This window comes from Ceratosolen solmsi, unplaced genomic scaffold (genome assembly GCF_000503995.2).
Source record: "Ceratosolen solmsi marchali unplaced genomic scaffold, CerSol_1.0 scaffold29, whole genome shotgun sequence".
Lineage (NCBI taxonomy): Eukaryota > Metazoa > Arthropoda > Insecta > Hymenoptera > Agaonidae > Ceratosolen > Ceratosolen solmsi.
In genome coordinates, this window is record NW_011948417.1 from 6,920,120 (window position 1) to 6,937,507 (window position 17,388).

The window sequence follows — 17,388 nt, forward strand, 5'->3', positions numbered from 1 at the left end:
AAGAGTGTAAAGATAAAAATATTTAATTGATTCACAAATCATTTAAAAGGAATATTCATTATGTATATTTCAGCTATTAGATATTTTCACATTTATTTGCTATTAATTTACTATTTACGATTTACTTCTTAATTTATTTACTAATTGAATGATAGAATATATTACTAGATGTTCAGAATTGTATATTTATCTATTCATCCAATATATTGCAATTTTATTTTGAAATAAATATTTTTAGAGCAACTCTCTTATCAAGCGGAGATAATGCATGGGCAAATGACGATGCAGAAAAATTAAGATTAAGTCGAGAAGAAGATCTTTATAAACAAGAGATGTTATGGCTGGAAAAGGATCTTACGTAAGTTTTCAATATTCATTATATTTGTAAATATTCGCCATAAATTAGCAAATTGTTTTAATTTAATTTATTTATATTTATTTTAAATAATTTCTCTTTTCTATAAATTAAAAAATTTTTAAAAAAATGGTTTATTTACATAAGTGGACTGGAAAGCACCGTAGAAGAACTGCGAGGTAATGTGATAAATCGTAAAACTCGAGTTAACATGTCCGATGTTGAGAATATGGCATTAATTCTCAATAAAGCAAGGTATAATAGTGGATATTATATTAGATTATAAAGTGATATTGCGAAGATACTAACCATTTTATTATTTGATTGAACAGCCAAACAGTAGCAGATTTGAAAGTTCGTTTTCCGAACTTACAGGAAGGTATGAAGGGTTTACTCAGTTCCGAGATGGAAAAAGTAATGAGAAAAGAAAAATTTTTAAATGAAGAACCAGATCGTCTAGAGTCAGATCTCAAACGTTGCAAAAAATTAACAGGCACCCTTGTTACTCTTAAACGGTAATTTTAAAGAATAACTATAATCGACGTAGTTAATTTCCTTCCCTTCGACGAATAATAAATTATGCATTGTATATTTATTAAGTATGTATCAATAAATCGCAACATTTTTCCAGCTTGGCATCAGTACAGGAACAACGCTTGCCAAACTCTACAGGAAGTGCCGATGGTGATGAGGCAACACTAATCACACCAACTACGGCACAATTTTCTAAGGTAAAGATCTTTACAACACAAGCTTGATTTGTATATTATATGATTCATTAAATTTTTAAATGATTTTTCCCTACTCTGTCTTGTCTTAATTTGACATTTTTATATCATTTCATAAGTTTTATTTTATTTTCTATTTTTTCATTTTAATTCATACAATTGCTATGCATTTTTTTCAAACCTTTGATAGTTCATATTTCATACCCACGTCCGATTTACCTTGATGCATGTTAAAATTAAACTATTCATTCGGAGAATTTGCTTGAATAAGACAGATATTAATACAATAGAAAGAGACGTCGTCGTGTTACGAGAGTTTCACTCTTTTTCAATTCAAACAAAAATTTCTGTATTTGAAGTTAGTACTCATTATCACAATGTGGCGACCACATCTAGTAATTAATTCCCTATAATATGGACATGCGTTTAGTGGAGAGATTAATCGACAGAGGAAGAGACAAATAATAAGAGAAAAAATTAACTAAAGAGGAAATTGAGAAAAATAAAAATACAAATGAAACAGATAAAAGTACAAATGTACAACTGACAGACTGTTTCAAAAACTCGTGCTTACATGTATTTCTTTAACCTATTCGTTAAGATCGGATATGATGTTTTATATACCAATAGTCTATCGGTATTTATCCATGAAATTCGAATTTTTAAATATTTAAATTTAAAAAATATACGACACATTATTTTAACCATTTTCATTATAAAACGTATAAAGCATTTATATTATGAAACTGTACAAATAAATGTTTATTAACGTTCTATAAGTTGGTCTACAATGATTTTTTAATTATAAAATATTGTATTTCCAAATATTAATAATCATAATAAAAGAAAAAAAAACAATAACAACAGATAAAATAATAATAACTATAATAACTGTAATAATAACAATAATAATAATAATAATAATAATTATTGTTATTATTATTATTATTATTATTATTATTATAACAACAACAACAACAACAATGATAATAATAATAACAATAACAATAATAATAATAATAATAATAATAATAATAATAATAATAATAATATTAGTTATCATCATCATAATCACCATCATCATCAATCATCATCATCATCATCATCATCATCATGTTCAGCATAATCATAATAATAATCATAATGAGAACAAATAATTAATATTCAAAGCAAACTTTTTTTTAATTTTATTATAAATTTGTATTAAATTGTATTAGTAATAAAATTGAAATCTGATGTAAACCTTCGTAAATTAAAGTTCCATATTGCTGTGTCAGTTTGCTTTTATTATTTTGTTACTATTATTACCAGGATCATTAACAAAAATAACGACATTTCAAATCAAGTATTCGCAACAAAAGATTATAGCCGTGTGTAGGTACGTAAGAATCTTGATTAGAACAATTAGTTGCAAGTTTATTGTAAAGTTAAATTTGTAAAAATGCTTCGGTAGGTGAATTATTCATTTTCCATTTTCGTTTCCTATATTGATTTTAATATATTTTTCGAAATACTAATTTATTTTATATTAGAAAAAGATTCAATAAATAATATGTTTTTTATTAATTAGAATATTATTTTTGGATTTTGTAACTAAAAATAATAAAAGTGCAATAGAAAATTTCTACATGACTCAATTTTTTAATTTATTAAATATATTAGTAAGACATGTATTGTAAAAAAAACTGAAATTACTTAGGTATTTAGAAAATATCAAAATACTAAATCTTATACCTTTTCATTTCCACTTATTTTTTATATCGCACTTGAATCATTTACTGTAATTCATTTATTACAGTAATATTTTAAATTTCATTTTAATTTTCACTTCACTGTTATCGACAGATTTGAAATAATGATATCATAATATATTACTTATTTTTTTATTGAACTTTTTTCTGACGAATCTCTTCAATTTAAAGCAGTGAAACACTTGTACTATTATTGGTATACACAGAAAAAACAAACATAAATCATACACTATAGTAAAACAGTATTCCAATAAAATTCATAAAATATTTTCATACAAGATTTATAAATTGTTAAAATTAATATTTAATATTAAAATTGTATTTGCATTAAAAATTAAAAACTATTATTTCCTCAAAGTTTTTAAAAATTTTAATTGAAAAATTTAGCATAAAGCTTCTCTTCACAAATGAAGGACAGTTAAATTAATTAATCTGTTAAAACTCGACTCTCTTTCTAATATTTACCACTAGTGCTAGCTAATCATTCCTATATTCATTAGATGAAAAATAATCCTTTTTATATGAAATCCTAAATCTCATATTCATTGTTCTTGACAGTTTAGGTATATTAATATAAATAGTTTCTGATTTACCAAATATGATTGTATTGTATCTTCTATTTTCTTAACTTTAGTAAAATTTCAATTCTTAAATTGTTTGGTCAAGTTTTGAGTATTAAAGCAATCGATTTAATTAACAGCAATGAGTTACGTGTAAACAATAATATAATTTATATTTAAACAACGTGTATATAAACATATTTTGATATAAATTAAAAATGATAATAAATATATTAATGTCGCAATTTTTATTAAAAGATTATGTTGATAATAATAATTTTTATTATAATTAAATAATGAAATTACCAATAATTAATGATAATAATTCTATTAACAATAATTGAGAGAGAGAGAGAGAGAAAGAGAGAAATTGAGTGATTGGAGAAAGGGAGATAGTAAGGGAGAAAGGAGTGATAGTATGTGTGCACATAATATATCCAGATATCATCGATATTGTTAAAAGAATATTAAATAAATTTTGAAAAATTTTAATCAGGCATATTAAAAAGCGCATTGATGATTATGCTTTTAAGAATTTAACACACATATATATATATATGTCATCGTAATGTCATATAATACGTGAATAAGCAACTTAACGGTATATAATATGAATTGTTATAGTATGACTGGATCAACAGTAGAAACTTCAAGGAGGCGGTACAGACCAGTCATGAGTAATTTTTTCCAGTTCTTTCTAATTAATTTATTTTTATAATACATATATTTCAGCTCTATCTCATTCATTTCTTTACTGTTCAATATGCATATTCCAACAATTTTAAATAAAATATATATATATTTTGTCGTTTCTCATGATATCGAATTATTCTGCCTCTCCTTAAAATTATTTCAAACATGTTGTTTTGTATACTAAGAAGGAAAAACGTTAGCAAATAAAAATTCTTTTGACGTACTTGGCGGAATATTTCGAAAATCTATACGGTACAAAGAATGATAAGTACAAAAGTGAAAACAACCATTACACACAAAATAGATACATTAAAGTAAAAGGACAACTTTACCAATATGCAATAATATACATACAATTTACATATCATTCGATTTAATCGTGTTTCATTCACGCTTGCTGTTTATCTTTAGTATATTATTATATTATAAATATAATAATATTTAATTATCTTATTTTCCAAATTGTTATTGATGTACTTATATTTCGTTATGAGTAAACAGATACTTCGACAAAACATAATTGCCTTTTTGTTTTTTAAGACTATATATTTAAATACATAATCATTTTAGAAAAAAAAAAGAACGAATGGATTTGGTGTATATGATAAATTAACTAATATAAGTCAAATATAAATTAAATACTTTAATGAGCAGTGCCGTATAAATATTGTATATATTTATTCTATTATTAAATCAAATTATCAAAACTAGTATTCTCAAATTGTTAAAATAGTATATTAATTTAAATACTCATATAGTTAGTATAGTTCTCATTCTAACATGAATTTCATTAATAATTATATTATGATAATATGCTAAATCTTAAATAAAATACTGTAAAAGTTATATAAAAAATAATAGAAACTATTATGTAATAATGTATTAAATTTAATAAATATTATAAATAATCGCACTTTTGCTTTTATTTAAAAATTAAATAATATATTACAAAAATTTTTAATTATAATAATTTGATTCTAATATCAAACCGAGGCACGCATTTCAATTTTATACACAGTGGTGAGTTCATCACGTTATATATCAATGATACGAAATATTAATTAATATGTGTATTAAATTTTATAAATTTGTTACGAAAGTGTAATAAATCAATAGTCTGAAAATAAAATAAATATCAATTACTTTGTACAGTTTCATATTTATACTATATAAGTTTAACTGTCTAATTCTGTAAACGTTTTATACTGTAATATTCTATGTTATTTAATTGATATGCTAAAATGTAGCTTTGTCTAATCGTTTAATTATCAGGAAGTTTTCAAATTTTAATTTATTAAATTATAATATATTTATATTATTGTAAATATTATCGTTACAAGCTTTTTGTATTTGTAATTTTAATCTTATTCAAATAAAAGAAGATTTATTAATCAAAAATAATGTGTAAAAACATGTAACCAATTGTAAAAATTAATTAAGCTATAATTTAATTAAACTGTAGAAAGTAAAGAAATTTAAGATATTATTAGAAGTTAAGAAATATTATTAAAATTTAATATAAAATGAAAATTATAGAAATTAATTAGGAAATCCAGAATTTAAAATTATTTTATAGAATCGAAAACTTTAACATATAAAACTAAATTAAACAATTTTTATAACAATAATTCAAAATTGAATCAAATACAATAAAGTTAATTATGCATTTAATTAAAAAATATAGATCAATTTTCAATGACTTAGAAATGATTAATATTAATATATTAATATATTAGAAAGTTTGAATATAAATTTGTAAAAGTATATACAAATACATAACAAAACTACATATTTACATATTACAACTGTGTAAAAATATTTTAAATGACGATTATTAGACTGCTCATTAAATGTTTTAAGTGGTACATCAAAATCATTCTGTAAATTATATATATATATATATATATATATATAATGATTTATTTATATTTATATATAATAATTTATATTTATATATAATATAATATATATAATTTATATATATATATATATATATATATATATATATACATATATATAATGAAATTGTTTAATGTCATTTCGTTTTACAATTGACAATCCAAATGAATTAGTATTTGCAAGAACCACGGTCTTTCTATGCGCTGAATTCTTTTTTTTTCCCTTAAAATAAATCACGCTTAGGTTTAAGGTGTTATATTGTGTTGATTTAAATATATTATGTAACAATTAATAAGATAGTAGTGCAAGGAATATTTATTCCATTATCTTGTTATTAGATATTTACAAAAACAAGAATTATTTTTCAATTTCAAATTTTAATTATATTGTATATCTTTATTAGTTCAATTTTAATTAAGATTCATGCTACGTGATTTATTTGCAATAATCGAAGATGTATTATATATTTTTGAATTTTCTTCTTACTCTATAGCCAATCGATAGTATTTTTAATTTTGAGAATATTTTTGTATAGGTGTGTGCGTGAGCGCGTGCATAGGCGTTTGAATATGTGTGTTGGTGCGTGTTTCATTTTTGTACGTATGCACGTTATACGATGAAATTTTTGCACTTTTTTAAACTAATCCTAATTTTATGCGTCATCCTTCTATAAGAGAACGTATTATCTTTGACGCTCATGTTTTAGCCAACATTGTTTATTATTATTTTTTATTTTAATCTAAATATTTCATTATACTTACATATTTACATTTCGATCCTCGTTCATTTGTTCAATTTTCACTAGCACATTTATTACGATGTTGCTTCTTAATTATATTAATCTTCACCCATTTTTTATTTTATATTTGTATTATATTTATTGTATATTCTTATTTGACATGAACTTTTATATTAAAAAAATGTTACATACGATATTTGAAGAAAGGCGCAGAACAATGCTTTACACGTAGATGCAATATTCAAGAATATACATTCATTGTTGAATGTATTTATTTGATACAACATGTAAGGTGTTGTTTTCACCATTTTCTGCGCACAAGATACACACACACACACACACACACACATATATATATATATCCATATATGTATATTATTAATATTCCAATCCATTTCTTATAGTAAGGTGTCAGAATCGTGCATTCAAGGTTTACATTGGATTTCCTTTGCCCATGAATATCCTAATTTATTAGCTTAACTTTAAGAGGATATGCAATATCTTTATTGAATGATCTAAGATACATCTTTTGTATCGACATAAGATACTAATTTCAAAATTATTTAAATTTCATATTAGATAAAACACCTAATTCAATAGTACATTTTCAAGTTTTTAATACAAGGTATTTATATTATATTCGAATCATATTGGAGAAATTTGTTTTCAACAACTGTCAAGGGTTCATTGAAATATTTTTGAAAGCTATATAATTACGCGTTTTTTCTATTCAAAGGTTATTACATGTGAAATTAATTATTCTATAATTTTTATTTGAATATTTAATTAAATAATAATATTACTATACGATTGACACTATCATATGGTATAAGAAGATAATGTACATCCCCTTAATTAGGAAAAATATTTACTATTTGCGAATATATTGGCGGTTATGAATTACCTAATAAAGCATAATCAAGTTAAAATATTACACACATTAAGATGTTAAATTATAATACAAGCCATTAAAAATATATTCGACCGTTGATAATTTTTTTAATGAATAGCATGCTAACAATACTCTTGAACAACTTATTTTCACAAAGTACATCATATCTTTGTGTTCATAAATATAATGATAGAAGATCCTGCATGAAGATCTCGAATCGTTATGATCATCTGTTTTCTCATGTAATAGTTGTTTTCTTTATTTCAAAATTTATCTTAAACATGGATATCTTAAAGTTAATAGTTCAAATTCTTCAAGGTATTGTATGTATTTTTTATCAAATATTTCATCGTCAAACATATCGAAATATCAACGGTATTTATTTGCAAAATTGTTCATTGTAAGTTTCACTTACGAATAAAAATGATTAAAATTTTATTCAAAGGTTTTAATTTTTTCCAAATTTACGCTCTTCAAAATTATTTAAAAACGTATTAAACAATTAGAAAGCAATAATCTACATTACTAATAAACACAATTTTTAGAAATATCGATGTTATTGTAAAATTAATTACAGAGAATGTATCGATATTAGTTTTAAGAGAATCTAAAGAAAGAAAATGATTTGAGAATTGTTTATGAATTAATTATTGTAATAGGTTTATTTCTTTTATAAGTTTAAAGTGTATTAACTTAGCTCAATTAATTATTATCCGCAGTGTATAATGTTTCTTTTACATAAAAATTGAAGTTACAAAATTTGTGTACTATTAAATATCTCTAATGTGGAAAGTTGTGTTTATTAGCATGATTTCCAAAGACGACGTGCGGATCGGGTTTCAATGTGATGAATGCGTAGTTTTTCGATTAGAGCAAAAAAATTGTTAACTTATGTAATATCAATACATTAATCTGTCGTACACGCTTTCCTCTCGTCGAGACCCTCTTGACAAAACGCATGTACGTACGGGTGCGCATTTGTGAATAAGTCGCGATACTAAAACTATATTTACATTTTTTTTTTTTTTTTTTTTTTTTTTTTTTTTTTTGGAAGGATAGCGATTTGCTCATTTAATATATCTTTTATTATTGTAATAAACGCCATAGAGAAAGATTTTTAAAAAATCTTATTCGCAATTGGACCACGTGATTTAGTTTTATTTATTAAGAATTTGACTAATTGGCACAAGTATAAGTCCTCTTTTATGTTTATAGCATTAAGGTATTGTTTAAAAGTATTATTTTTATGTTCACTGCTTAAATGTTGAAAATTACCATCGTGTTGTATACCCACGCACACATGTAAATTCTACATATGTTTACTTATGTATTTATATATCCTTGACTGAGACTTCATTCGTGTATCTTCTGTTATGCTTGATATATCAGTCTTCATTTAAAAAATTATTTAAAATTATTTGTGTTTAATGTTATTAAAATATGACTATGTAAATATTATAAATTTGTATTATATTTTTCATAATAAATACTTATGAACAATATGTACAACAATGTTGATAATAATGAAATTAGTTTACACTATTTAATTTTTCGGTTCAAACATTTACTGCCTTACTATAAGGATTGGACTGAAGACTTTGCATATTATATTTTTTCTGCTTTTCTAATTCATAAATCGTTACTCTCTTTCTTTTCATATGTATAAATAATGATTGCACAGAACATATGCACTTACGTACATAGACAATTAAGCATGAATCAAAATATTGACAATATATATTACAAAGCATGATGTATTACTATTTTACTACTAGTAATAATTTGTCCTAACATTTTTAGAAGTTGTGTCATATAATTGTAGCTTTAGATTTTTATATTACTTAAGTTTATTGCTCATATACAAACTCATACTACTCCTATATTACATGAAATGGACGACATTGTCATTTATTTTATCTATTTCTTTTCGCGTATTATCTTAATAGTAGTCTATCATATTTTTTATTATTCATAATTAATATTTCTCATTTGTATGCAAATTATATTATATTTAAATGCTTTACAATTACCAATGCATTTCATATAATCACTATGCTTTCAAATTAAAAGATTCAAAGATTCAATCGGCTTTTGAATCATGTTTCATTTAGAACGCTTATATATATATATATATATATATATACATATATATATTTTTTTCTTTTTTTTTTCAAATTATTTTATGTATATAATTAAATATTATATTTAAATAAGTATATTAATTTCCACACATTAATAATAATAGAAATACTAGATAAATAATATTCGACGCTTTCAAGAATCAAATATTTAACTTATTCATTCAATTAATTTACTTGCGTATATTAATTATTCTGCACTGCATTGTTATCTGTTTCTACAAACGGACCGAGAGTTTATTTTAATGTTTTTAAATGTTTGCTTTTTCGTATTTTTGTTTTGTTTTAAGTTGACTAATACTGGACAGCGCTCGATGCCAAACGTAACAGTGTCCCAATCGGGTACTGACTTGTAACACGTGTACCATGAACAATACGTAACCCTGACGAAGGTAACTATTCCAACATCCCTCGTTTTTTTTTTCTTTTTTTTTTTAGATAGTAAAATTTTGTTTTATTTTTCCAATTATCTTGTATAAGCTTATTTCAAATATTTGTAATTGCGGTATATATTATATAATACATTTAGATGTTGCAATAGTGTTTATTACGAGATAATTATGTCTTTGCATGCATATTTGTTACTCATATACACAGCGTTGCATGATTATATATACATATATGTACATAAATGCATACGTACGTGCATGCATACACGCGCGCGCGCGCACACGGATATATATGTGTGTGTGTGTGTGTGTGTGTGTGCGTGCGTGCGTGCGTGCGTGCGTGCGTGCGTGCGTGCGCGTTAGCGTGTGCGTGTGTGTGTATGCATGCGTATGCATTAATGCATTATTATAATAGTAAAAGTGTATAATTTTATCTGAAAATGAAAATTTAATAAGTTGCGTAATGTACATAGTCGAATGAAGTCGTGTTGAAAGATGGCTATTTACTACATGTAATAGAATGCACGTTTTGTAATGCATATTATCATAAAAATATTACAAAGTTAATTTTTCATTAGACCAGTATTGCAAAAAGTTGACAATAATTCGTTGAATACGACATAGGATTGTCAATGTGACTAAAGTTCGAAACTGCGGAGTATCTTCTTGCAGTACTGAGCAATAATCGTAAATAATTGTTGAGTAAGAATAAAGAAGAATTTTGCCAATAGTTACCTTGGCGCCCCTTTCTTTATTCTTAACAAATTTATTTAGTTAATATAGACGCAACACACCAACTTATCTGCATTAGTTTATTATATATCTACACACATTTGTCTGTTTGGCCGCATCCGTTTGGGTGCATTTGGTCACAGCAGGCAACTACCCCAGTGCCAGCGGAACGAGCTCCTCTGGGCTCATCAGCCTTCATCTCTGGGGGAAGCCGGGAGTCTACCGAATCATCACACAGCACCGGCGGCCATACCCAGCGTCCGGAGAACGCACTCGACGCTCTGCTAGACGAGCTCCAGACCTTTAGCCGGCCGAGTTCGCAGCTCTCCCAGGTTGCGAATGTCCCCGACGTCGGGCGCAAAAGCAGCATCGATCCTAATCCGGGTCAGCCAGCGCAACGCCGCCTTCACTCCTGTCCCGGGGAGGGCGAATCCGAGGCCGACGGCCCCATCACCGACGAGCTCCCTATAACGCCACCCAAGCCGCCCCTTCCTGAACGCAACGCCGAACTCTTGCAGCTGGCGAGTACTCGACGCGCACCTCCACCCCCGCCGCCCCGAACGAGCTCGCGTTCGCCTCTCGCTAGTCCCACGAGTCCGCAGCTTCCCCCGAGGGCCCCGCTACGTCGCGGTCTCCCCCTGGTAAAGGCTGCCTCGGAGAGCAACGCGCGCCCGGGACCAGGTGCCAGTCCCGCGCCCGGGCCCGGTCCCCTCTCCACCAGCAACTCGAGCTCCTGCGAGAGCGTCAACTCACAGGAGGGTCTGCAAAATAAACGCGGTCGACACGAGCAGCTGGAGCAACGACACCAAGAGCTGCTCCGTAAACAGAAGGCCCTGCAAGAGCAGTACGCGCGGCTGCAGCAGCTCCAGCGCAACGCCTCGAGCTGCACGACCAACGCTCCGCCCGCACCCCCGGATCTCCTGAAGAAGACGGGCTCGGAGAGCAATCTTCTAGCCAAGATGGGCCTTGGACTGACCGCGGCCGCCAGTTCTGGCTCGTTGAGCAACCTCACGGCCCCAGCGACGGATGCTACGACCATTACCGCTGGCAAGCTTTACGAGACGGACATTCTGTGACCGGAGAGGGGGCCCGCGACGCCCCGCGAATGCGCGCGCGAGTTTACCGACCGACCCAATGGAAGTAGTGTTTCGCGCCCCTTGACTGGCTGCTCCAGCGGCTAAATCCTCGCGACGATGTTCACGAAATCGCCCACTCGATCTATAATAGGCTACTTTAATCACTCTAAACGATGTATTCCATTGTATCGCTAAAAGATAAATGACTTTAAATAAAGTACCCTCATTTTTGGCTGTTTGAATCGTAGCACTGGTCGTCGCGTATTTCTGAGAGCGCTCAATAAGATGCGTGAGACTCCTTTTTGGACTTTTTGATCGACTATAATACACACACAAACACACGGACGCACGGATACAAACGGGCGCGCCCGCGTATTACATAAGCAACAACACGTACATAATGACATGCACACTTGCCCATTGACCTTTTGTAAACGGCGTGCAACGAATGGGATTCATTGACAGGAATCCCTTTTAACTGTGTGTCAAATGACCTGCTCATATTTCCCATGATTTTACGTTAAATGAATTCGGTTTTATAACAACTTTTACACGGTTTCACGTAGCCATCGGAAACATTACCAAAAATCCGTCTATGACATGGACTCCTGCAGCTATGCTAATGCGTAATATGTACGGCTGATCAATGTGGTGATGGTAGAATGATAATAGAATGATAATTATAGAGTAGGAGAGGAAGAAAATGAGACAAAATGACAGAGAGATAGATAGAGAGAGAGAGAGAGAGAGAGAGAGAGAGAGAGAGAGAGTGTGTGTGTGTGCCTGTGAGCGAGAGAGAGCATTTTTAATTATATTCATTTATAAACGTTACTTGATATTTGTGACATAAGTGCCAAGTTTATATATGTCAACAATATTATTACAAACAAGTATTATATTATAAAAATAAATATAAGAATAAAATCTTTTTTACGATAGATTTTCAAAATTTATAAAGACTAACTTACTTATGTGGGTAAGTGCGTCTGTGGTAAGCGTTAGTTGGTGTGCCAGTGTGTATGTGATTAAGGTGCAAGTATGGAGATGAGTAGTAAACTTTTTGAATAAATAATAAAATTTCGCAACGCGATATATTATTACTTAGTGATTATCGAGCTTGCGATTTGCGTCTTTAAAGAAGCATCTGCCTTCTCTTGTACTAGTATCTAATGAGACATTTCCATTATTTCCAGGTACGCACACGTATATGTTACACCCATGCATACATTCATATATACATAAATACAAATGTATTAGTCCTAAATAATATCATTACAGACAGAAACATTTTAATAAACTCGCGTACTAGCCATTCTAACAAACATAAGCATAACAGTATAATAGTAGATAGTATTGTCAAAGCATGTTGGATATCTTAGATATATTGACTGTGTATGAATGACAGTTCCAGCAAATCGTGTTCTAACATTCATCGAGAAGAAAATGTAGATTAAAATCCCTCGAAATGCTAAGGATCATCGATCTAGGCATATGTAAGAATAAAATTTCACAAAAAGTGCACTATTCTTCGATTTACGTTGTAATCAATTGAATTATACTTTCATATGGCGTAATTTCATTTTTTATGGATCTTGTTATATGTTATATCTGTAGATTAAATATTTTACCTAATAAAGTTCTAGATGTACATACACACGTATTATGATGATAAATCATGTAATAAAAAAATTTTATACGTAAATAGAGAGCAAAATGCTGCACACCACTATTATTAACGAATAATACTGACACCTATTACTAACGATCATTGATGCCAAAATATATTACGAACTTATGCAAATAATAAATTAATGTATGATAAAATTCACTGACTAAAATAAAATGTATTAAGAGTAAAAGTAAAATATAATATTTGCTTAACGTAAGGCGAAAAATGCTATTGTCATGAAAGTGGTGTAATCATCTTAAAATATTCCACAGATGGATTCAGTGTAGTCATATCATCGGGTAGCGAAATTCTTTAGTGGCGTACCTACCCTATCGTATTTAAAATAATAATGTTATTAATATGTACCGCATTATTGTGGCAGACATATACATGCTAAAATTTCAATGAAATTTGAATCTCTAACCGTGTCTGGTCTATAAAGTCTATAAAGTCTATAAACTATAAAGTCAGGAAGTATTGACCTTTAAATCTGAAAATTTTAAAAAATTCATAATTTATGTGTAAATTTTATCACCTATTTGTGCATTAGAATTAAAATACCTTCTAACAAAAATACTTTATCATCTAACATATACTTTATCCTATTTTTATCATCCTTCATAATTCGTGATTTTAACTCGATTCTTATCAATTTCACGTCGATAATATGTTGATATTCGCAGATATTCTCATCATCAAAGTGTTCAACAGACACTTAAAAAGATCTTAATTTTTTAAATCATCCAATCATTTGAAATGTTAAAAAGATATATTGTTTATATAAATAATATGATTTTTCATTGATATTTTACTTTTGCATACCTTTGCAAATGATAAATTTAATTTGAACGTAGAGATTTTTAGCAATATTTTATTCTATGTGCAAAATATGTGTGTATGCGATCAATTTCTACTCTACTGTTACTGAATACGTACTTAAAATTAATAATTATAATACACAGACACGAATTTATTATTTCTCTTTGGATTTCAATTTAATAGTTACGTACATTATTATTTCTTATAAGTTTTTACAAAGTTATATTAACTTTACTAATAATGTTTAGCAATGATTATTATTTATTATTAATATGTGATAAATCAATATTATGTTATCAATAATATTATCAATAGAAGTTAAAATCTCAAGGAGCAGTAATATTATAGATGTTGCTTAATAAACCATTTAGAACAAATTTTTGTAATTACATGAATTAAAATGACAAAATCATTTAGCGATCCCAGTGATTTAATATTTTATAATGGCTAATAATAAATAGATTTGTCGCCTATAATATGTTAACTGTACAATCATAAATATATAAATAAAAAATATAAGCTTAAAGTTATACGCGCGCACGTACACAACCAACACAATTTTACACACATTAAAGTACATACATTGAGTTAATATTTTTTTTATGTATTTATTAAATTTTTCTCTCTAAATTTTTGGTGTACGTCCATTAGGCTAACATTTACACATGAAAATATGACCTAAGTAATTCTAATTATTAATTAAAAATTTTTAAATAAAATAGTTTAAAATTTACAAGAAATATTCATATAAATAAGAGTAAACCATAAAGCGTTTCCAAAATAGTATTTATACTCTAAAATAATTTTATTAAACAAATATTCATCGGAAAAAATCCGAATATTTCATATATTGTAACTTTATATATACACATGGATACTCTCTAATTCTTTCTTTGTCTTTTTTTAACAATTTTGCATCGTTTGATAGTTTTATCAACTATTGCATATAAAAAGCATTAGAAATAAACACCTGTATTAAATTTATAGTAACTAATGGTCGTTAAAATTTTGAAAAATTTTATTATATAAAAACATAATTCTGTTTGCGTTCGATATTAGTTTGATACAGAACATTAGTATTTGCTTCTACTGCTTTTTCTATTCAACGGATGTACTACTTTCTCTCTCTCTCTCTCTCCCTCTCTCTCTCTCTTATTCATAACGCATATATATGTAAATACCCACATATAAAGTAAAATAAGTAAAAATCACAAAATTTCGTTTGCGGTTGGTCGAACAAATTTCTCAACTACTACAACACCATCATCACTACCTGCGCTAAGTTTCTATGGTTACTATACGAAGACTACTATTGTTATTACCTTTAATAACTATACTATTACTACCGCTACTCTTAGCATCATTATTATAATTATTACTAGTGTAATGTTTCCGGATGGTACTGTACGCCAAACTGAATTGACTTGTTACATTTGTAAATGTTTGTAAGTAATATAAAATAAAATTATTAAACAACAAGAATAATAATATTGTTTATTTCGACAAATTTGTCACATCTTATTTTGTTTTACATAAAATTATACAATATGAAGTTTTAAAATATATATGAAAAATATTGTGAATTACAATTATAAATATATATGCATATAATAAATTAATAACCAATAACTTTTAACAATTAAAATTATTCATAATATTAACTTTTTTAACGTAAGTTATATATATTTCTTAAATCTCTATTAACATTATATATTAATCTATCGTTAATGTAAAAAACTAATAGAATTGTAATTCTCAATATTCATGAATCAACATAATAAAGTACTACACAAGTAAATTTTGTAGAAGGAATCTTTTTTCGAAAATTTAAACTAACATGCATACTTAAAAAAATAAAGAATTAATATTAATTAAATCAATCAGTTTCAAAATTTAATGTAAATTAATTACGTTTTCTGACATTTATATTTTGTATGTATTTAATTTGTATTTAATTGATTTAATGAAACTACATATACATGTATTTTGTTTTTGTTATCAAATCGACTATATTATAAGAATTTTATTTATTATTAAAGATATATAACAGTTTTAGTTAAATTATTTGGTTATTTTGTTTTTTGTTTGTTTATTCATTGGAGCAATTAGTCAATGTTATTTTATCCATTACATATTTTCAAATATATATAAAAATTTGTAAATACTTTATTAACGTTTTGATAGAAACTTATCATATAAGTAAAAATAAATAGAATTTTATAAATTAATTTAAAAAATACCTCTTATTAATTATTATCAACAAATTATTTGAAAAAATTAGTTCCAATTTTATTGTACTCGTTTGATTTTATACATTAAAAAGACTAAAAGTTTAATTAATTTATCTTATAATATTAGAGAGCTAATAGTGATGCAAATATATATATATATATATATATATATATATATATCCACTAGTAACATCTTTATTTCTAACTATATCAAACCATTACTTACTTAATTAACATTTTACGAAAATGCATGCAAAATATCATCTGTGGAGAAAGGCATCTATACATTATTTCTTGCAATATATTATCTACATAACAGCTTCTTTAAAAATGTTCAACCTGCACATATTTAGGATGCGTTACTCGCTTATGACTATTATAAATAAAAATATGTATATATATATATATATATTAAAATATATAAAAATACCTAATAACTACTATTAAGAAATATTTGATATATTTTTGATTTACACACTGCGAAGGAAAAGTTATAAATATTCTTCAAATAAGAATTTCTTGTTTTGTGGATACACTAATTCAACAAATATTCTGAGTGCATTAAGACCAAAAAATTGTGAATTCATACGTAAAAACCAAATAAAGTACTTTTCCTGATTTATCCGCATCGGAATTTTAAGGATTGGTTTTGAAATATAACCAGCTTTCGAGGAATGTTTCTTTTATTCTTGTGAGCAGTTCATTGTGTCCAAATGA

General features: G+C 27.2%; 1 protein-coding gene across 1 annotated transcript in view; it reads left to right on the forward strand.

Annotated features, from left to right (window-relative positions):
- The window catches only part of LOC105360018 (uncharacterized), a 93,347-nt gene extending 80,988 nt beyond the window's left edge, over positions 1–12,359 (forward strand). The window contains exons 18-22 of the mRNA XM_011496790.1: positions 239–358; positions 503–610; positions 688–870; positions 987–1,086; positions 11,023–12,359. Of these exons, the coding sequence (XP_011495092.1) occupies positions 239–358; positions 503–610; positions 688–870; positions 987–1,086; positions 11,023–11,952 (1,441 nt within the window). The 3' untranslated portion in view covers positions 11,953–12,359. The remainder of the gene's footprint in view (positions 1–238; positions 359–502; positions 611–687; positions 871–986; positions 1,087–11,022) is intronic.
- The last annotated feature ends 5,029 nt before the right edge of the window (positions 12,360–17,388 follow it).